We start from the raw sequence: 22068 nt of genomic DNA, 5'->3' as shown, positions 1-22068 counted from the left end.
GTGAGCCAACCCGTTTACCCACCAACCCGTGGTAGGTCGAGTCGGATTCAAATTTTTCTGACTCGCTAATAAATAAATCGGATTGGATTGACTCATCAAGTGACCAACCCGTAGTGGATTGGATCGGGCCAAGTAACCTGTTTTGACATAGAAAATAATCTGGAATAAATATAGAAGGTGTAGAATGCTTTTACCGTCAATACGTGGCATCTCCACCATTCAACAAGTGGCTTTTCCATTAACTGCCACGTCACCTTAAATTGGTTTTTTAGACATCACTTTCTTTATTCAAGACCACTACATGCATATACGATCGATTTCAAATTCAACATTTTCTCTCATATAACTTTTTATAATTTTTACAATAAGGTCACATGTTACTATTTTATTAATCTGTTTAAATTTATTTTTAAAAAAATATTTAAAATGGTCAATAATAGAGTTGTCAAAACGGGTAACCCGGTCCGGTTCGACCCGACCCACCACGGGTTGGCCACTTAGTGAGCTAACCTAACCCGACTCATTTATTAGCGAGCCAAAAAAATTCAAACCCGACCCGACCCACCACGGGTTGGTGGGTTAAACAGGTTAGCTCACTTAATTAACTTTTTTTTCACCCTCTTCTCCTCATATTTTTATAACATGTTATTTTGATCGATGAAATTGAAACAGTAATAATTGGACCAATTGATATAAAAGAAAATGAAACAAAAGAAATATATTGTTATATATATTCTAAGCTATCAAACATACAATTTTGCCAATTTAATTTAATGAGACATACAAGAAATTACATATAGCCGTTAACAAAAATATTATATAGCACAAGATAAACTGTCATGCTTGTAGATAGGTCTAAAAACAAGATAAAACAAATGATATATTCCTGAATTATCCAATCTATAATATTATCAATCTATTAAATTGGAGTCCTGAATGGATAAATCCACATTATTATGAGCATCTCCTTCCTTATCAGGTTGTGCATTTTGAATAATTAATTTAATTAATTTGATTTCAATAAAAAAATAATATTTGAATAATTAATTTAATTTAATTAAAAAAAATAGGTGGGTTGGTGAGCCAACCCGACCGACCACAGGTTCAACCCGTGTGAGCCGGGTTCTTAGTGAGCCGGGTCAAAATTGGCTCGCATAAAAATTTTACATTTTTTTCCAACCTAACCCGGCTCAAACCCGTGGTGAGCCGAGTTGGCTCACGGGTTTCAACCCATTTTAACGGCACTAGTCAATAACAAATTACCATGTATACGTAGTAAAAAAGTTATCAACAAAAAATTGTTAAAAATATATTTTCTATTATTCTACGCCTTCAACATCTTCACCATCTTCTGGAGCTAGGTTTTCAAATTGCATTGCATGCTTCTTATATTTGTTATTATTCTCTCTCCGATTTTGGTCACGATAACCATTTTATGTTGTTCTTTGTCTCTTCTCTGCTTTCAACTAGTTCAAATACACCATTATAGAAATGATGTTGTCTTTTGCTTTCATCGACATTTTCCTTTTCTATGTTTGTATTCCTTTTCTAACTCTTTTAGATTCATTACAAAAACCTATTTCCATTTCAAACTTTTCGTGTTTTTGTTTTTTACTTTTACCTTCCAGGATTACATTCATTGTTCACTGCAAAAAGGCTGCAACCATAGTCCTTCAAGATTTCAAAACCTTATTTCTTACTCAATTTTGGTAATCTCTGCTTTGGAATACTTGAAGCATTGTTCAACATTTATTTTGGTGAAATTTGTATTTATTTGTTTTTCTCATTTGCGATCTCATTTACCATTATCTTTATCCCTAATTTCTTAACGTCTAATGTGTTGTGTCTCAATGTCTCAATTACGGATTATTAGATATTGTTAGGGATAATGTGTTCTGTCACAATTAGGATTAGAGATTTTGAATTTTGACAGCTACAATTAAGGATTTTGAATTTAAATTTCAAAAATATTTTACATTGATTTATATGTTTTTATATATACTTTTTGGAGCCTTATATGCTTACAGGATTACATTCTTTATTTTACATGCTTTATAAATTGTGTTTTTGTGTTTTATATATTGTGTTTTTGGGTTCACGACTTGGTTTTTTTGAGTCTATTTCTTTATTTAGTGTATTTGATGTTTGCATAACATTTTGAATATACAGAGATGAACATACAAAAGCCATTTCATTCGTTGAATGAAATCAATTTAGAGAAGGAAAACTAGAATTTAGAGAAGGAAAACTAGAACATAATGGTAAGGGTATTGAGATTATGGTGTTTCAATAGACAATATACTTCATTCATAATTAATATAAATTCATCATTAATATTAATATGTTAGAATTTTCTATATGACTTGACTTAGTATTTTTGATATTTAGAATGGAAAATATGAATGCAGAATTATATCATTCCTGCCATAATTATGAAGACATTAATTTACAAATTTCAATCTCACGTTTTGAAAGACAAAGTTTACTGTATTCAGTGTTTTAGTATTAACTTTCAATTCGGAACAAAAGTTTTTTTTTTTTATAGAACTAATCATCATAGTTGTTTCGGTGTAAATATTGTCCGGTGTGTCTTTGTTGCTCCTGGCTGTCTGGGATGCTTGCTCTTCTCCAATTGTTGTTGTTCATACTCGCCAAAGGAGGGGGAGGTACCTGCAAAGATACTCCGACGCTCAAGTCAGATGTGAGTTATGGAGCCTCAGCTCTCAAGAGAGTGATTATGATACTGCTCTGAAATATTATTTAGGGTCTCTAGACATAGAGAGAACGTACCTGAACTTTTGTCCTGTCATTGTATTTATAAGCAAAATAAAAATAACCACCTTACCTAAAAATATGGTTAGTTACTTATAAATATCTTAACCGTTTAAGATATTTTATGTAATAAATATAATATCTAAGATATTTTGTGTAATAAATATCTTACTACATAACATGCCCCTCAAGTCCGAGTTAACGGTTCTGTTTTACGGATGTGGTAACTATAGGACTTATGAGTTTGAGGGAGGTTGCATTCGCTGTATTCGAGAGCGTGTTTCTGGTTGTTGCTCATCTGCGGTCTGAACGTTTCAAACCAAGGATGATCGAGCGGTTGTGTTTGATGGACATAAAAGAGGCGAAGACGAACGGCAAAAAGCTGGAACGAGTGAGGCCGAACGTGAGGATATGTATGGCCGAGCGGTAGAGGCCGAGTGACATTTAAGGCCGAGCGGTTGAAACCGAAGGGAGGCCGAACGGCCGACTGCATGAACGCTCGTACACATAGGTTGTCGAGCGGTTGAAACCAAAGGGAGGTCGAACGGCCGACTGTATGAACGCTCGTACACAGGGGTTGTCGAGCGGTAGAAACCAAAAGGTCGAACACCTTTGAGGCTGAACGGTCGATTGCGTGAACGCTCGCACACAGGGATTGTCGAGCGGTTGAAACCGAAGGGAGGCCGAACGACCGACTGTATGAACGCTCGACACATAGGTTGTCGAGCGGTTGAAACCGAAGGGAGGCCGAACGGCCGACTGTATGAACGCTCGTACACAGGGGTTGTCGAGCGGTTGAAACTGAAGGGAGGCCGAACGGTCGACTGTATGAACGCTCGACACATAGGTTGTCGAGCGGTTGAAACCGAAGGGAGGCCGAACGACCGACTGTATGAACGCTCGACACATAGGTTGTCGAGCGGTTGAAACCGAAGGGAGGCCGAACGACCGACTGTATGAACGCTCGACACATAGATTGTCGAGCGGTTGATGTTCTGGGTGTTCTTGGGCGAACAACTACCAGAGAGAGTGTATCCCGTAGAACGCTCGTGGACATGGATTGTCGAGCGGTTGATGTTCTGGGTGTTCTTGGGCGAACAACTACTAGAGGGAGTGTATCCCGTAGAACGCTCGTGGACATGGATTGTCGAGCGGTTGACGTTCTGGGTGTTCTTGGGCGAACAACTACCAGAGGGAGTGTATCCCGTTATTCAATGCACCTGGGTGTTCTAGGGCGAACATCTACCAGCGGGAGTGTATCCCTTTATGCAATGCACCTGGGTGTTCTAGGGCGAACATCTACCAGGTCTAGGAGTGTTTTCCCGGTTTTGAGTGCTTTAGCATGGACGAATCTCTGTGTCCGCCTATGCATGTAAGATGTGCTTATCTGCGTTGTAAAACGAGAAAGAGAGTAGCCAAACAAATTAATGCATTTATAGGTAAGACCGTTCAGTCGAGTTGTAAACCTGGCGGCCGAACGTAAGTTAGGCCGAATGCTGGACGCTTGAGGCCCAACGTCAAAAAGATCGGGTGGCCGAACGTCAGTGAGTCCGAATGACCGAACGCTTCTTGCGGTAATTGTCGAACGTTAATGAAGCGGTTGGCCGAACGGTTGAAGCCAAGATGCCGAGCGTCAGGACCAATGGGCGAGCAGCAGCTTAGTCGAATGGCCAAACGTCAGTGAGGCCGAACGTTAGTTGCACCGAATGGCGGACTATCAGTAGGGTCAAACGTTCTTGAGACCGAATTCTGGAATGCTCGAGATATGGATGGCCAAATGGCTGAGGCCAAAGGGTGGAGGCCAAGCGGCCGAACATCATTGAGACCTACCGCTGAACGATTGAGGCAAGCGGATGAACGTTATGAAGTTCGACTGGCTGAACATCAGTGGGGTCGGATGGCCCAGTGCTTGAGTGCTCGTGTCGATGGATGGTCGAGCGATAAAGGCCGGAAGGCCGGACGTCAGTTAGTCCCAATGGTCGAGTGTTGGAACGCTTGTGACCATGGATTGTCGAACGGTGAGGTCAAGGCGCCGAACGTCATAGAGGCCGAGGTGCCGACCGTTTAAGGCCCAGGTACCGAACGTCAGGAGGCCGAACATGAGTATGGCCGAATGTTGGAGCGATAGTGTCGACGGATGGTCGAACGTTGGGGACCGAGTGGACGAACGTTATAAAGACGGGTGGCTGAACGGTTTTGTCGATCGCCCTAAATGGACGACCTTGGAGTACGACTCGTTCTTGATGGTCGACCTGGAAATTGTCGAACGGTAATGAGGAAGATTTTGCTGATGGTCGACCGAGATGGACGACCTTGGGAATTGCCGAACGGCAATGAGGATGGTTTTGCCGATCGCGATACACACTCGGTCTGGTCGGTCGACCAAGATGGACGACCTTGGAATGCGCCGAATGGTTGATCGCCAGGGAGGTCGAACGATGAGGTCGGATGACCAAAATATGTGTGAGGGCGAACGACGAGAATTTCGGTCGTCCGGCCTCGCTGTCGTTCGGTCGAGTGCTGTAGCGCTTATGGTCACTGATGGCGTCGCTGTCGTTCCTCTAAATGAGTTTACGATCGGTTAAGGACGACCGTATGTTGTCGATCACCAGTGGTCGACTAAGTGGACGATCACTCGAGGTGCTGTCTCATCAGTGTTCGACAAAAATGGAGGATCGTTGTTGAGGCGGGTGGCCGAATGGTTGATCGGCAGGGAGGCCGAATGGTTGATCGGCAAGGAGGCCGAATGGTTGATCGGCAGGGAGGCCGAATGGCTAATCGCCAGGGAGGCCGAAGTGTCGAATGGTTAAGGCCCAGGTGCCGAGTGTCAGGAGGCCGATCGTGAGGACTGTTTGTACGCTCGACACATAGGTTGTCGAGCGGCCGAGTGGCACGTGAGGCCGAGCGGTGGAGACCGAACGTCAATAAGAAAGGTCGAACGATGAAGGCCAAGCTGCCGAACATCGATGAGACGGATGTCGAACGGTTGAGTCCAAGCGTCCGAACGTCATTGAGACGGGTGGACGAACGTTGTTAAAGTTTGGGGAATAGAAATTGGGTTAGATGACGTGGAGGCAGAACCGAACGACGCGTGGATTGCGCGAGGGTTGCGGAAGACGTGGAGAATGGGTCTGACAAGACACCGAAAGGGTTTACCCTGGGTAACAACCGTCTTCTTCTCGCCTCTTTGTAAAATCCCTTTCTGCCCCAAAAAACCCTAGAATCAGCCACACTGCAGAACGACCGATCCTGAGGTTGTCGTCGACGGAAGCCGCGATCCAAGGTGATCGAAGACCATGGAGTCCCTAGGCTTGGGATGGACTGGCGGATTTGATGGCGATGGCCCTGGTGTGGTTGTCGCTTGAGCTGCACCTGATGGAGTTTGGAGATGATGGAGGATGGAACCAACGCTGCGACATTGAAGAGGATAAGCGCGACAGCGGCTCTTAAATCACGACGGCGGTGGGCGGTCAGGACAGGGCCCGGTTTGGGGTTGTCCTTGGAACACGTTGGGTGTAGTTTTCAGAAAAGATGTTGCCATTGAAGACGAAGAGTGAGAACCTGAGCTCAATTTGGGGATTGGGGTTTGTGGAAATTGGGAAATTAGGGATTCCTGGTGTAATTGGATTTTCATTGATTGGAATTGTGGTTTTGATCGTTTTGTTTTTGCGAGTAGAGGTTGTGAAGTTTTCGAATTGGGGTTGGTTTTGATTGCGCGTTTTGGGATCTGAGGAGTGGCGTCAATGAAGGTGCTGGTGTGGGCTGTTCTTGTTGAGATGCATTGTGGATAGGAGTTCGGTGGTCTCCACCACTGTCGTAGGCTCAGCGTGACCGTGTTTGGAAGGCGATGGGGATGAATTAATGATTCCCCTGTGATAGCGGTGTCCGGTGGCACGACGGAGGCTGATGGATGGACCTGATTTGGAGACGTTCTCTGCGCTGGGTCTGACCCGCAAAGAGGCACAATTTCGCAAAGGTGTTTACGGTGGCATTAATGGCTCACGGGGGAGAATCCTTGCGATGATGCAACAATAGCTTTATCCGAAGAAGGGATTCGTCAAGGCCGAGGCTCCTCTTGTGGCTTTTGTGGGATGGCCTTCGGCCCCACGGTGGGCGCTAAAATGTTTCGGTGTAAATGTTGTCCGGTGTGTCTTTGTTGCTCCTTGCTGTCTGGGATGCTTGCTCTTCTCCAATTGTTGTTGTTCATACTCGCCAAAGGAGGGGGAGGTACCTGCAAAGATACTCCGACGCTTAAATCAGATGTGAGTTATGGAGCTTCAGCTCTCAAGAGAGTGATTATGATACTGCTCTGAAATATTATTTAGGGTCTCTAGACATAGAGAGAACGTACCTGAACTTTTGCCCTGTCATTGTATTTATAAGCAAAATAAAAATAACCACCTTACCTAAAAATATGGTTAGTTACTTATAAATATCTTAACCGTTTAAGATATTTTATGTAATAAATATAATATCTAAGATATTTTGTGTAATAAATATCTTACTACATAACATATGTTTCGGTGTTAATGTTGTCCGGTGTGTCTTTGTTGCTCCTGGCTGTCTGGGATGCTTGCTCTTCTCCAATTGTTGTTGTTCATACTCGCCAAAGGAGGGGGAGGTACCTGCAAAGATACTCCGACGCTCAAGTCAGATGTGAGTTATGGAGCCTCAGCTCTCAAGAGAGTGATTATGATACTTTTCTGAAATATTATTTAGGGTCTCTAGACATAGAGAGAACGTACTTGAACTTTTGCCCTGTCATTGTATTTATAAGCAAAATAAAAATAACCACCTTACCTAAAAATATGGTTAGTTACTTATAAATATCTTAACCGTTTAAGATATTTTATGTAATAAATATAATATCTAAGATATTTTGTGTAATAAATATCTTACTACATAACAATAGTTATAGTATTAACTTTCAATTTGGAACAAAAGTTTTTTTAGATGATAGTGAATTAGTTCTAAAGGCTAACCCAAAATTCATTCCTTTGTCAAAATTCATCCCTTTCTAGATTTGACAATGGCTATTTAGTAGATATGTTACCTCTTTTAGATGAAAAAGTACATACTTGAGCTTGAAGTCTACATTTTAATGTTGATATTTATTTGAAGGTCTACATTTTAATGTTCTTATATTTATTTGTTAATACAAATGTTATTAGAGAGCTTACTAGAGTTAGACTTTGAAGAGACATTAAAAAAAATAAAAACAAAGTTGAATGTTATTTCACTTGATATTGATAAAAATGAAAAAAAAAACAAAGTTGAATGTTATTTCATTCAAGATTGATGGATAACATCAATATTATTTCATTTTTTTCTTCTTATACTTTTTGTTTAACTTTCATATTATATTATCATACTAATGTTTATTTGTTCTTCTCGAGTGATTATAATCAATATTTTGTTATTATTATTCACTTTTGTAAAATCAAAGTTTTCTTATAAAATCAAAGAGGTATTTTGTAAAGAAACTTTAACTTCATAAACTTGTGAAGCGATATTTTGTAAAACATAATTTAATACTTATAGATCTTTATCTAAATGGTCTGAGTGTAGGCTCAATGACCCAATGAACCATTTATTTTGAATGAGGTGATAGTTAATTAGATTTTGCTAAGTTACACAGTAGGTGGTACACCATTAGATGTGGTGGGTCTATACGTACTCGACTAGGCCGTTTAGTAAGTAGTTCATTATTATCTTCAGCAAGCAGCGCACATTAATGATAGAAGACATGCAACCCTCAATAAGCAACAATTACTAGTAGACAACACTCAATTATGACGTGTGACACATAATCTTTAGTAAGAGGTCTACCATCTTCAATAGATAATGCTTATTCTTCGACAATGATAAATATGCTTATTCTTCGACAAGGAACACTCGACCTTCAACATGTGACACATAACCTTTGTCGGATAATTCTCAACTTTCGGAATGCAGCTCTTAATCTTTGATAAGTAATACTCAATCTTCGACATGTGACATTTTATCTTCGATAAACAACATTCATGATGTGCTTTGTAATAATTTGTTCTAGAAAAATATCAATGTTGAAGGATACTTGGCCATGTATATAAATATTGCTAAGTTTTCAAATAGATCAAATGATGATGATATTCAATATATTAAGTATTGACTTGAGTTGTAATGTTGTTGAAGATAGATTCTACACGTGCACACCCCAAAATAATAAATTACCAACAAAATGTTATAAAAACAAATATTAAAATAAAGGAGTGAATGAAAGCTCTTTTTAGAAAATAATGTCTTTTGAATTTAAAAACAATTTGTATTCATTTGTGTATTGTCTGTTGGATTTATTATGTATACTATCTATATCTATTTGGTTGTTTAATTTATTTTGTGATCCATTACGAATATTTGATTTTTTAATTTGAATGTTATTGACATTTGGTCATTTTAATCTGAATATTGATTTCATATGTTTTAATTAAATGATGATGTAATTTGAAAATTTTTTCTTAAAGTTTTCCTTAACATTAATAAAACACATAAATTAATTTTTTTTCTCTACTATTTAAAGAAGAAAAATAACTTTAATTTTAAGATTTTTCTTAAAAGTATTGTTTTAAGAAACTTAAGCATGCTTTTAATTTGGTGCAATAAAAAGGTAGAAGGGAGTATGAAGTATTTTTAGCGTGTTTGATTTTTCATTTGAAACGCGTTATATTATTTTTAAATTATAGAAAATTTAAACTAAATATAAATATTTTAAAAATAAACTAAAAATACCTTAAAATGATAAGGTTATTCAAACCAATTTTTTACTCAACTAATCTGTTTTAAATAAATTTCAAAAATAAAATAAAAACATAGTATATAGATTCCCATTTTTATAATAATCATTTCGTAAGAGTAAACACAAATCAAAACATCCAAAAATTATAAAAAAATTGAATAAAATTTTGAAAAGTAACAATCTTTTTTTTTTCTCACTTTATCTTTTTCTTTACCCCAAACAGAGAAGCAGAACATAATCGTAGTTGTCGTGACCCCAGTCCAACCTATCTATCTAACCTTACAAATTTGCAGACAACTGTGTTAGATGGTATTCTCCTGTAAGAAAACTGTTAGATACTATTTTTTTACTTCTTCCCTTTAATTATATAATGCCAGATAGCAACAGGAGTAGAAAACTGCGATCGGCGAAGAAACGAAGCAAATAATCGAAATGGAAAAAGACAGGAAGAGAGTGGTGATTCTTGGAGGTGGCGTTGCAGGATCCGTCGTCGCTAGATCTCTTCAATTCCATGCCCGTGTCACCCTCGTTGATTCGTAATTCAAATATTTTCCGCAACTTTTTTTTTCTTGATTAATAATTCAAGCAGAAATATTTTTTATTTGAATTTGGCTAATTGAGGCACCCATTTTCTGCTCTGGTTCTCTTCCTTTTGGTAAAGAGAAGGGTTTTGAGTGACCATTTTCAACCCTTGTCAATTTCGGGAATATTTATCGCCTTTTGTTACCTCCCAAATTTCCAAGTTTCAATTTTGAGGTTTAGAAGTGTGCTTTTGGAGATGTTTGTCAATAGGAAATATGTTGGGTTTGAAGTGGTGATGAGCTATACATTGCATTGATATTGAAGTTTCTAACTTTTCATGCATATGGTGGTGGTGGTTGTTGTTGCTGCCAACTTTTCATTGGGTTTTTCACCTGATTCAGAGTGATTGATTGCAGGAAGGAATATTTTGAGATTCCATGGGCAAATTTGAGGTCAATGGTTGAGCCATCTTTTGCAGAGAGAACGTTGATCAATCACAGAGATTACCTTACCAATGCCGATATCGTTACGTCCGAAGCCGTCAATATTACAGAAACTGAAGTGTTGACTGCAGATGGCCGTCGAATTGGCTATGATTATCTTGTTATTGCCACTGGTCGTGCAGATTCTGTCCCCAAAACTAGGAGTGAAAGACTTAATCAGTTCAATGAAGGTGAGTTTGAAACTATATCCGATAATAATGGATCCAATTACAAAAGGACACAACTTCATATAAAAAAATTCTAAAATTTCCAAGGTTCTACATATTACAATTGCTCTCTGCATTTTCTTATTTTAAAAATATTATATGTTCTGTTTCAAGCAAGCGTTCAATCATTTTTCTCTCTCATAAGTACACATTGATGTACTCTTGGATTTTTATATGTTTAGTAATATAAACTTAGGAAGTAATATAATAAAATTCATACCAATCAATAGGAGTGGAAGATCCTATCCATCCTCGAACCAACGGTGGTTCTCCATTAACTTGTTTAAAGCTATCGGTCATTATTTACATTATTGTGTTTTAGTCTATTGAATCATGGATTGACATTGCTCATTTAGTAATATTTCTTTTTTCTAGAATAGCTTCATCTGTTGAACCATGTAATAATATTTGTCTTAGTCAGTACTTGAGTAATGAAGTTCGTTTTCTCTGGCAGAGAATCGAAAGATAAAATCTGCTCGTTCCATTCTGATTATTGGAGGAGGTCCCACTGGTGTGGAACTTGCCGGAGAGATAGCTGTTGATTTTCCAGATAAGAAGGTTATACTAGTACACAAAGGGTCGAGGCTGCTGGAGTTTATAGGGGCAAAAGCTGGGCATAAGGCTTTAAAATGGTTGAAATCAAAGAATGTTGTGGTGAAACTAGACCAAAGAGTTAACTTGAATGGATTCACAGATGGACAAAAGATATATCGAACTTCAATAGGAGAGACAATTGAAGCAGATTGTCATTTTTTATGCATGGGAAAACCACTTTCTACTGCATGGCTGAAGGAAACTGTGTTGGAGAATGATTTGGATTCTCAGGGAAGGATCAAGGTAGATGAAAAATTAAGAGTCAATGGACGGGGCAACATTTTTGCAATAGGAGATATTACAAATATTCCAGTAAGTGCTATTAATAACTCATTCAGCTTTTCACAATTATATAGTTTTATTCAAAAATCAATAAGTTCCTGAATCTCGCTTTTTAACATTGTCTTCTGGCTGGTTCTCTTGAGCTAAACTGAGAAGTCATGCTTTACTGCCTGAGTTTTGGCCAGAATTTAGTTTCTTCTTACTGATAATATATGTGTATTACTGGAGATCGTTATGTAGAAGTCTCTTTGGTTTTGTCCCATATAAATTGGTTAAAATGCTATAGGATCATTGGCATTTTAATCTTCTTACAAGGCACCTAATAAGAGGTTTTTTAATGGAAATCCATACAACAGGAAATCAAGCAAGGGTTTTTGGCACAGCAGCAAGCTGAAGTTGTTGTGAACAACCTGAAGGTGATAATACACGGAGCAAGAGAATGTAAGATGGAAACTTACAAGCCACATTCAGCAATTGCAATAGTTTCACTTGGGAGGAAAGAAGCAGTGGCACAGTTACCATTCTGGACAATCACTGGAAGAATTCCAGGATTCATTAAGTCTGGAGATTTGTTTGTTGGTAGAACAAGAAGACAAATGGGACTCAGTTATGATATTGTAAAAGCTTGACGCTAAATTGTGTGCATGGTGTGTACATAAATTACAAAATCAGTCCGTTTCATAGTTTGTGCTGTAGATTGGTGTTTTTCAATTTGTTTTTCCTTTAAAGAATACATATGTACGTGAAATATCTTTATGCTTAAATGGTGTTTCCTGGAATCATGAGATATAATTGTGATTCAGAACCATCGTATCGTTGACATGTACGGTTGATAAAATTGATTGGGTGGTTTGTCTGCAGAAAGTTTGACACACTACATGAAAATGAAAAATAATATTTTCACACAGTTCGAAATTAATTGACAATTATATCACATAATAATTTGATAGTTTGTAGGAGTCGAGATTTATATTCACATATTCAAACTTCAAAATAGACCCAGGTGAAATAACATACAAGCCACTTGTATTGCATGAAATCTCATGTTATGCTTGCTGTACAATGTGCAAACTTATCTTCAGTTCGAGTAAATCCTACCAAAAGCAAGGATACTTAATTAAATTCTTTAATCATTTTTGTGTAATCATCCACTAACTTCTTAAAAAGGTATCCCTGTTCACTTCTAAGAGTGCATTCCAACTTTGACATGTTGGTGAAGATAGGACAAGAAAAACTTTAGGTGAGGCCATTTTAAAATACTGAGATCTTAATGGATCTCAAAGCTTTATTGTTTCATGACAGAACAAAATAGTATTGTTTAATCCATATGACCTATTTCCCTCGAATAAGTATAGCTGTATAGATTAATAATGGTTGTTGGTACATATAGGATTAGAAAAGAAATAGACCATGCATTTGAGGATGTGATTTGAATTTCATATGATGGTGTTTCGCCGGCAAATCTGGTACCAAAATAAAGTGCTGGCTCATTTGTTTTCACACTATTTCCTTCTTTTTAAAGTTTGATCTGCAATGACATTGGAGTTCTAAGGTCAATCGATTGTTTCACATTTCAATCTACTTGTACGATCAAGAAGTCACTTTCCATGTGAACGAAAATGTTACTTTCAAAACAATATTGCTCACAACAGGCAGCAGCGAAATATAAGGAATTGAATGAGAACAAAAAAAAAACATCTTGCATTAGAGAGCATTTTGGCTGCTAAGTGAATAGATAAAATAATATGAAAAATGTTCAGCTTAATGAGTGGTGTTAAATTCAAGTCTTATGTAGTTACGTTAAATACTAAACATAAAAACAAGTTTTGTCCTTCTGTTCTTACTGATTCGAACAAAATTGTCTTCCGTAAAAGATTTATGCAGTCTCAAATCAAAATAGTACCTTCTGCTCCACCCTTAAGATCAAGATTGCACTATATTAAATAATGAACAAAAATCATTAACTGGAAGACTAAGAAATTACCAAAAAACTATGAGGGTGAATTATAAAAGATAAGAACAGAAAAGAAACTGATATTTCCAAAGGTGAAAAAGCATTAAGAATAATAAGAAAAAACTATTTCTTTTGGGTCGAACTAACCTGGATCCTGTAGCTATTGGTTCTCTTGGTGAATTTATGCTGTAAGTTCAGGATAAAAGGCATAAATGTCAAAAAAGAAAGATTGGGACATAAGATGAATCCAAAGCCTAACTCATCTAGAAGGAAGATAAGTCAACTTTGAGCCCAATTAGTCAAAAGCTGATGAAAGTGAAGATAATAACCTTATCTTAAACTACACGAATCAAGACTATATCAAATCCTTAGCTCTTAATCTGCTGCTATACTAAGAAAGAAGGTCCTAGAAAACTTACGGCAGTATTTGATCACAAAGTGCCAAATCTGTGGTTTCAAGTTGGAACTCCAACTCATTGTCCCCAACTCCTTGACACCTTGCACGAAAAAGAAAAAGAATACATTAAATAAAGGAAAATATCTTCTAACATGATTTATTTTAATCCGTTGCATTTGAATAATCACCTCTAGGAAGTCTGAATCAGCAAGCTACACCATATGCTGGCTGACACCTAAGAACCTTTATTAAGAAGCCATCATCGTCAATGATTCAAGAGTATTATACCATGTAATTATAAATTTTCATATAATTGTGGGGTCCTTTTATTTTGTTTAATAATATTTTCCTAAAGAAATTTCACATAAAGAAGTTGTTGGAACACAGCTTTCTTTCTGGTTGTGAACTAGGAAGGTGATTGGTTGACTACAGCTACAGCTTCCATTTGGCTTTAGTCTTATTTGTGTCCAAATTCAAGATTTGACATTTCATTTTGATGATACATGCAATGACGCAGAGACATCTATTTATGTTGTTGCCTTATCTTATTTCAGGAACATAACAATCATTGCAAATTACAGAGTAAATTCCAACTCTTATCAAGGGTGAGTATATTGCAATCACTAAAGATGGCGGAGAAGAAAGTGGTCATCGTAGGAGGTGGTGTTGCCGGTGCCAGCCTAGCAAAAAATATACAAAATCAAGCCAACGTTACCCTTATCGATCCGTGAGTTCCCTCTTTCTATATGTAATCCTACCATGGTCTCTCTATTATCTCTTTTCTATATCTAATTGAAGTTCAATGATGCATACAAGTATAAAAACTGTGGTTAATTTCAAACAATGCTTAAGTGCTTGATACTTAAGAGCTTGATTGCACAGTTTAATGAAATAAGTAACCTCTAGATGTTTATCAACTTAAGTTTAAAAAATAAACTTTTGCTTCTTTGATAAGTTCAAACGAGTTTATAACCAATTTTAAGCAGACCCAAAATTTGAGAGTAGGTTTCACCATAGAGCTTGTTATGTGTATGTTGCATTGACTGAGTTGTTGAACACAGGAAGGAATATTTTGAGATTCCATGGGCAAGTTTGAGGGGATTGGTTGAGCCATCTTTTGCTGAAAGGATAGTGATCAACCATAGAGAGTACTTCAAAAAGGGTGACCTTGTTGTATCCAGTGCAGTCAACATAACTGAAACTGAAGTGTTTACTGCAGATGGCCAGCAGATTGCCTATGACTATCTTGTTATTGCCACTGGCCACGCAGAACCTATTCCCAAAACCAGGACTGAAAGACTTGACCAATACAAAGCAGGTAATACTTTAACTTGAACCAAAAAAACAAAGAAATATCTAAACTCAGAAACTAATGGAATATAAATTACTCTCGATATTTCATTGTTTATTTACTGTGAAATTAAGATGATTTTCCTTTGTAGGCTTGAATATGATTGTTCTAGGCTAGATTATTAGGAGTAGGGATCTCTGGTTGGATAGATTTCTTTTCATAAATACGTAGAGAAGAAAATAAGATAACAAAACTTGTTAAAGAAGTTAATTTTAAACTTAACTCAATCTTATATAAAATTGACTTGAAAGATGAGATTTGCCTCAGTTATATAGTTATATATTTTAAATTGATCTTATTTTGAGAATTTTAAAACAGTTGAATTTTTAATCCAAGTTAAAAATCAGTTTCTAAAGAAGTTGGATGAAAGAGGTTCTATAGAAGTTAAGTACAAAAGGTGATTTTAACATATAGGAATAATTCAATTCAATTTTACTTTTCTTTATTTCTTTTCCTGTGAGTTTTTTAATTGAGAAGTGTATCCAAAGAACACGTAGCTGTGTATTTCTAGTCAAAGTTCCATTATATAATAAATTTTGGCATATGAAGCGATTTTAAATGTATTTATTTGACTAATGAGGAGAATTTTGCATGGCAGAAAATGCAAAAATCAAATCTGCAAGTTCAATTTTGATTGTTGGGGGAGGTCCAACTGGTGTTGAGCTTGCAGCAGAGATTGCTGTTGATTTTCCTGACAAAAAGGTCACTATAGTGCATAAAGGGGTAAGATTGCTGGAATACATTGGGCAAAAAGCATCAAGTAAGACTTTGAAGTGGCTCAAATCAAAGAAGGTTGATGTGAAACTAGAGCAATCTGTCGAAGTGAAATCCTCTTCGGAAGAAAATAAGACATATGAAACTTCAAATGGAGAGACTATAGAAGCAGATGCTCATTTTCTATGCATAGGGAAACCAGTTGGTTCCACATGGCTTAGAGAAACACTTCTGAAAGATGACTTGGATGGTGATGGAAGGATCAAGGTCGATGAAAACTTGAGAGTGAAGGGCAGGAGCAACATTTTTGCAATTGGAGATATTACAGATGTTCAAGTAAGTGATATTAACCAAAGCAAGATCATTTTGGTAATTTGATTCTGTGCACAATATTTGTGGTATTTAAAAATCTTTGCAAGCAACTTGTTGATGAACTATACATTGTGTGACAGGAAATCAAACAAGGGGTGTATGCAAGTGGTCATGCTCAATTGGTTGCCAAGAACCTAAAGTTATTGATAGAAGGAGGAGGCAAAGAGAACAAATTGGGAACATACAAGGCGCAACCACCAATCTCTATAGTCTCATTAGGGAGAAAAACTGCAGTAGCACAGTTCCCATTCATTACAGTGCTTGGAAGGCTTCCTGGCATGATCAAATCTGGAGATTTGTTTGTGGGGAAAACCAGAAAGGATTTAGGACTTGAACCTAATGTTAAGAAGTCTTAATTTGGTTTAGTGAGTGGTGTATATATACATCTTCAACTTTTCTTTTCATAGTCATTGTTGTGTATCTGTTGATTCTATGTGTTTAATTATTTCCCTATTGTATTCAAACTGATTCCAATGTATCTGTAATTTCCTGTTGATTTTGAGGCCATTGTTGTCTCTTGAGAAATGGAATTGAAGTCAAAGGCAGAATGTAAGTGTTATTGAATCAAAGGCTGAATGTACAAGTGTTACAGTGTATTCATTGCACTAATTACTGTGTGTTTTATTTATCAATTTTGCTAAGCTGTGCACCATTCTGGAGATTCCGGTAGTTCTCGAACTTTTTCGAAGAAAAGAACTTGAGAAACAAGGCATGCAACCTTGCTTGCTACCCGATTCAAGAGCCTTTTCCTTTCCAGTTTCATCAACAACAACGAATTTCCCTGGAACATGGAAGATTTATTACTGGTAACTAGAAGATAACTGAATCTGCACTCCCTGTAAAGACATAAATTCTTGCCAAAATTGGCTAATGAAGATGGCGTCACGATCACTGGTGATGCTAATTGGGTTTCCAAGCAGTTTAAAACATAATCAAGATATGTTTGAGCTACATCGCTAGCTGTATACGTGTGAGTTAAAGCCATGAAATGGGCAGCTTTACTCAACCTGTCCCTCCTAATTTGGGCAATCCTTCAATGATATCGTTGTAGAAAACTAGTTTAGGGGTAAGAGAGAGCTACAAAAGAACAAGTATATTTTTATACATTTATTTCTACTATTAGTCATTTTTATTATTTGTTATTTTATTTTAATAATTTTATAGTCATATGCAAACAAGTATATTTTTTATACATTTATCATTTTTTTTTAATTTTTAATATTGATTCTTTTAAGATTTGGTTAGTTGCAACAATTTTCAAATAAATAAAAAGCACTAAAAAAATATATTAAAAAAACATAAATTAAAAAAAAATCTATTTGGTCATTGTTTAGTTTCATATGGGTCATATCTCTATATTGATGGTAATGTTGTCCACTCGTCCCATCTTGATCCGTTTGCATTTAGCTTGCAAAAAGCGAATTAGGTTAGCATGTTGATAAGTTTTTCATTTAAGTTAATTTTGAGATGAATTTGATACATTTTTTACTATATTAAGATTTTACTAAATTTATTTTTGATCCAATTGGTTCTATAGTTTTTAACACTAAAAGAGACTTAAAGTGAAAACTTTTAAAAATTAGATGAAATTCAAGCAATTTTGGACAAATGGTAACTCGTGTAATTGAGTAGTAGAATTGAAGCTCAGCCACAAAGAGCAAACCCCTTGGAAGAAAAAACCTCAAACACCAAATCTAAAGCTAAGCCATGAAGACTCATTTTCAAAGCACTAGAGTAGGAGGGTGAACCATAAAAGCAAACCCATGGGAAGGAAACCTCTATTGTTGAGTCACAAGGGGACTATAGAGATCCCACCTTGAGCCATTTATAAAAACAGAGTTATATTCCTATTTTAGGGAGATTTTTGGATTTTCATTTTAGATACTTTTTTAGAGAGCTTTGTAAACACTTTTATCTACACTTATTGATTATTCTTAGAGAGTATAAGAGAACATGATTATTCAAATCACGTAATCTTTACATCCATTATAAAGAGCTAAGTCTCTCTTGTGTTGAGGTCAAGATGTAATCCTTTGAAACTCTCTTATATTGATAGTGTTTTATTTATTAAAGTATGCTTTTGTTTGCATGTTTGTGAATCAATTTATGTTTGTTGATTGATGAACTAATCACTCATCTTATTTCACTAGCTTGAGATTAAGTAGAAATTGATTTCAAGTTGTGGTCCAACCAAATCTCTTCTTCCTTTTAGATGTTAGGAATAAATCTAAGGCTCTAGCAGGTTATAGAGTACAAATCTTAATGCAAGTGATTCATTCAATTAGTCACTGAAGAATCATATTAAAGTTTGATGATCTTAGACTTTAGGTTTCAAGAATGGACCTAAAGTTACACTTAAGAGTACTCTATGACATGAATAATTACATTTATATAAATAATAATTTGATTGGAACAAGTGAGAGACAAAAAGGTGAAATCTAAACTCAACACGTCATCATCATATTGCAATAGACCTTTTTTTATTGAATTTGTTTCAACACATTTTTATTCAACTCTTTACTACAATAAATATGTTTTTACATGCTTGTCTTACCACCAAATAATGTATTATCCAAATCAAACCAGTTTAAATACTATCTATTTTATCAAATTTATGTAGATACAAAACTTGTGATACTATAAACTATTTATTATACTTGCTGACAAATTTATTGCATTAGAACATCAACAAGTTTTTAGCACCGTTATCAAATATTTGTGTTAAGAAAACAAGTATTATAATTAGTTTGATTTCCATATCAATATATATATATATATAAAAGATTTGTATTTAGTATTTGCTATTTATTGCTCTTATTGAAGTTTTAAATACAAATAAAAAACCAAAAACAAGTTTTACTCTTTAATCCTCAGATAGAAAGGACAATAAGGATAAATAACAACAAAACAAAAAAGCACAAACCGCTAATGAAAACATAGCAATAAGAAGACATAAATTTTTTTTGCACTTTCATATACCAAAGCAAATGTTATTTTATCTTTATCTAATTATTATTTAATATTGGAAAACAATTATAATTTCTTTACGAATATTCAATATTTAATATTGGATGAAAGAAGATGTGTTGATATATTATTGTGTTTTCTTTTATGTGACTTTTATTTTTTAGTAAAAAAATGATTTAATTAATATTTCAAACAGTAAACAAGTAAATACGGTGCACTGTTTGATATACTTGTTTTCCAATGTGACAAAAAGAAACTTATATGAGTTGAGCACATGGATGAGAATAAGAATGGGATAGTCATACCCTACATTTGTCCACCCATCTTGTCATCTCATCTTCATTTTACATTGACTGTAATATCACTTTTTTTATCAACCAAAGAACTTTACCTTCCTTGTAGAGAGTAAACAAGATCATAGTCACCAAAATAACAGTCACGTCTCCATTTAACCAGAAAATTAAATAATAAGAATTCAATTAAAAAATATAAAAATTTTAAGTACTTAATAAACTTTAAAAAAAATAATAGAGACTTAATTTAAAATAATCAAATTTATTATAAACTTGAAACTTAATATTAAAAATAAGTATATAATTTGGGTATTTTTTTATTTTTTAAATTTCGCATTATGGTGAGAAACTTCGTTAATACATAAATTAATTTTAATTAATGAAAAATATTTTTCTTATCCTTACTCTAAAAAATATATATTTATAGTAATTTGGGAACATATTTATGTGTCGTCTTTGAGACAAAGTTAATGTAATTTTTTTAATCTGAATTTGACGCATTTAGGATATGAATAGGTCTTTCTAATTTAATGATGTAATATATTAATTTTAATCTTGTACTTAAATTATATATACGGGGGTTTGAAAAAAATGCAATTTTGTTATGCGGGTTAGTTTTCAATCCGGCTCACGCGGGTTGAATCCGTGGTGAACTGGGTTGACTCACCAACCCACCTAATTTAATTTAATTATTTATCATTTTGTGTTTTAATATTATTAGTTAGTATTTTTTTATTATATTATAGATGTGATAAAAAAAATGTTTCAAGAGAGAAAAATATTATAATTTATCTATTTAAGACTTTAATATTATAAATGGACAAGTGATACAAAAATTATCAATATTAAAAATTTATTTATTCGTTTTTTTTGCTTGTTTTTTTATTACGCTTGGATTGTATAATATTTACTTTTTTTTAATTGTCTTTGGAGTTTAACATCATTTTAAAGTGAAATTTATTTAGATTTGAATTAAAAAAATTATAATTTTTTATTTTAAAAAAACTTATAACTAAGTGAGCTAATGAATTTGGAAGTAAAGTTTGTGAGAATTAGTGTAGGATTTGATTGACGTGACAAATTAAAAAAATTTACTTCCAAATCCAATCTCATTTACCTCCAAATTCACTCAAATAATCAACAAAAAAATTTATTTTCAAATCCTCTCAAATCACCTCAATTACTCTCCCTCAAATCCACTCAAGTGAACAAGACATATAAATGACCAATCTGTGATGGACTAGATCGAGTCGGATTATCCATTTTAACTGTTCTAATTAAAACATATTTTGTAAGTAAGGAGAAATGTTATTCATTGAATAAAAATTATACTATTAAATATTAATACATTGAAAAATATGATATTGAATAAAAATAGAAATTCTAATTCAGAACCATATAAATCCGACCGAGTCCAGAGCGGAAAATTTGTGGAAGTTCCTTTAAACCGAACACAACCTATGAAAACACCTCATAATATTTGTTGGAATTTGCCCTTGATTACTTGTTTTTGGCAGAGATTTTGGACCTCCTTGGATTTTAGGGGTGATTTTGGGCCTTTTCTTCCTGCACTTCTGTTACTGCTAACTGCACTTAATTTCAGTACAAAAAGATTAAAATGCCCTCCTTTACCACGCCATTATCACCGTTGAGAAGAAAATCAGAGAGAGCTTATTAAGCAAAAACCTCGATTGATAATGTGGGGGGCTTTCTTCCTGCATCCATTTTTTTTCCTGTACCTGTAATTTTTTTAAAAATTAATAAATTACTGTTTTGAGTAGGTAGAAACCTTAGTTCATACATTTCTCATTCCCTTTTAGTGCTACCTCCTCCTTCACAGCCCCTTCACCTTCTTGCATCTCGATTTCTATTACCATTACTTCTTTATTTTCATTTCACTTTCCTTTAGTGATCTTCTCAAGGAAAATGTTTTTTTTAACAACTTTTTTCCACAACCTTTTTTGTGTACATGGTATCTCGTAATTGGTCCATTTCAAATATACAGACCAATAAAATAGTGACACATAGCTTATTGTAAAAAAATTGTTTAGAAAAGTTGTTAATATATCATAGTCATTTTCTCAATGGCAACTTCAGTTATTTCTTACGTTGTAGCGCAATGACACATTGTGTAACAAGTGCAATAGGGTCAAAAAAGTTAATTGAAGATACAGTTCAACAAAAATATTTGACAGCAAATTCAAATAATCTGAAAGTGAGGAGAGACACAAAAATCATAATAACTAACTCTAGGCCATAGGATTTTTATTGGTCCACGATCTAGTACATATATTTTGTTTGTTAAGGAGAGAGAGAGGAAGGAAGATTGATTCTGTTTTCTTTTCTCTACATTTTTTTTTCTGTTG

At 35.2% G+C, this 22068-nt stretch overlaps 2 protein-coding genes and 1 long non-coding RNA gene across 7 annotated transcripts; 2 read left to right on the top strand and 1 right to left on the bottom strand.

Moving 5' to 3' along the window:
* The first annotated feature begins 9777 nt into the window (after positions 1-9777).
* Positions 9778-12433, top strand: LOC108339613 (uncharacterized). Its single transcript, XM_017576771.2, has 4 exons — positions 9778-10083; positions 10486-10742; positions 11233-11684; positions 12011-12433. The coding sequence occupies exons 1-4, from the start codon at positions 9980-9982 to the stop codon at positions 12281-12283; spliced, it is 1086 nt and encodes a 361-aa protein (XP_017432260.1). The 5' UTR covers positions 9778-9979; the 3' UTR covers positions 12284-12433.
* Positions 12434-12909: 476 nt separating this feature from the next.
* On the bottom strand, positions 12910-14107 carry LOC128196556 (uncharacterized). 4 transcript variants are annotated; one of them, XR_008248989.1, is made up of 3 exons: positions 14028-14107; positions 13756-13794; positions 12910-13588 (listed from the first exon to the last, which is right to left on the bottom strand). It is a non-coding gene; the product is annotated as an uncharacterized LOC128196556 (long non-coding RNA). The 4 variants fall into 4 exon arrangements; XR_008248990.1 differs by having other exon boundaries at positions 13938-14095; XR_008248991.1 differs by having other exon boundaries at positions 12910-13182; positions 13938-14095.
* Positions 14108-14280: 173 nt separating this feature from the next.
* LOC108339690 (uncharacterized) lies at positions 14281-17051 on the top strand. 2 transcript variants are annotated; one of them, XM_017576876.2, is made up of 5 exons: positions 14281-14419; positions 14560-14732; positions 15067-15323; positions 15955-16406; positions 16523-17051. In XM_017576876.2, the coding sequence occupies exons 2-5, from the start codon at positions 14635-14637 to the stop codon at positions 16796-16798; spliced, it is 1083 nt and encodes a 360-aa protein (XP_017432365.1). In that variant the 5' UTR covers positions 14281-14419; positions 14560-14634; the 3' UTR covers positions 16799-17051. The 2 variants fall into 2 exon arrangements, with proteins under 2 accessions (XP_017432365.1, XP_052733867.1); XM_052877907.1 differs by having other exon boundaries at positions 14401-14732.
* The last annotated feature ends 5017 nt before the right edge of the window (positions 17052-22068 follow it).

This window comes from Vigna angularis, chromosome 5 (genome assembly GCF_016808095.1).
Source record: "Vigna angularis cultivar LongXiaoDou No.4 chromosome 5, ASM1680809v1, whole genome shotgun sequence".
In the NCBI taxonomy this organism is placed as follows: Eukaryota; Viridiplantae; Streptophyta; class Magnoliopsida; order Fabales; family Fabaceae; genus Vigna; species Vigna angularis.
The sequence above is the reverse complement of the archived record's forward strand: the minus strand, read 5'-3'. Positions and strand labels throughout refer to the sequence as shown.

What these genes read in the sequence shown, in the direction of transcription:
- LOC108339690 (XM_017576876.2), top strand. Translation starts at nt 14,635, where the DNA reads ATGGCGGAGAAGAAAGTGGTCATCGTAGGAGGTGGTGTTGCCGGTGCC. An exon ending in AACGTTACCCTTATCGATCC is followed by an intron (nt 14,733 to 15,066) that starts GTGAGTTCCCTC and finishes TGTTGAACACAG; the next exon opens with GAAGGAATATTTTGAGATTC. An exon ending in GAGATATTACAGATGTTCAA is followed by an intron (nt 16,407 to 16,522) that starts GTAAGTGATATT and finishes ATTGTGTGACAG; the next exon opens with GAAATCAAACAAGGGGTGTA.
- LOC108339613 (XM_017576771.2), top strand. Translation starts at nt 9,980, where the DNA reads ATGGAAAAAGACAGGAAGAGAGTGGTGATTCTTGGAGGTGGCGTTGCA. An exon ending in CGTGTCACCCTCGTTGATTC is followed by an intron (nt 10,084 to 10,485) that starts GTAATTCAAATA and finishes GATTGATTGCAG; the next exon opens with GAAGGAATATTTTGAGATTC. An exon ending in ACTTAATCAGTTCAATGAAG is followed by an intron (nt 10,743 to 11,232) that starts GTGAGTTTGAAA and finishes TTTCTCTGGCAG; the next exon opens with AGAATCGAAAGATAAAATCT.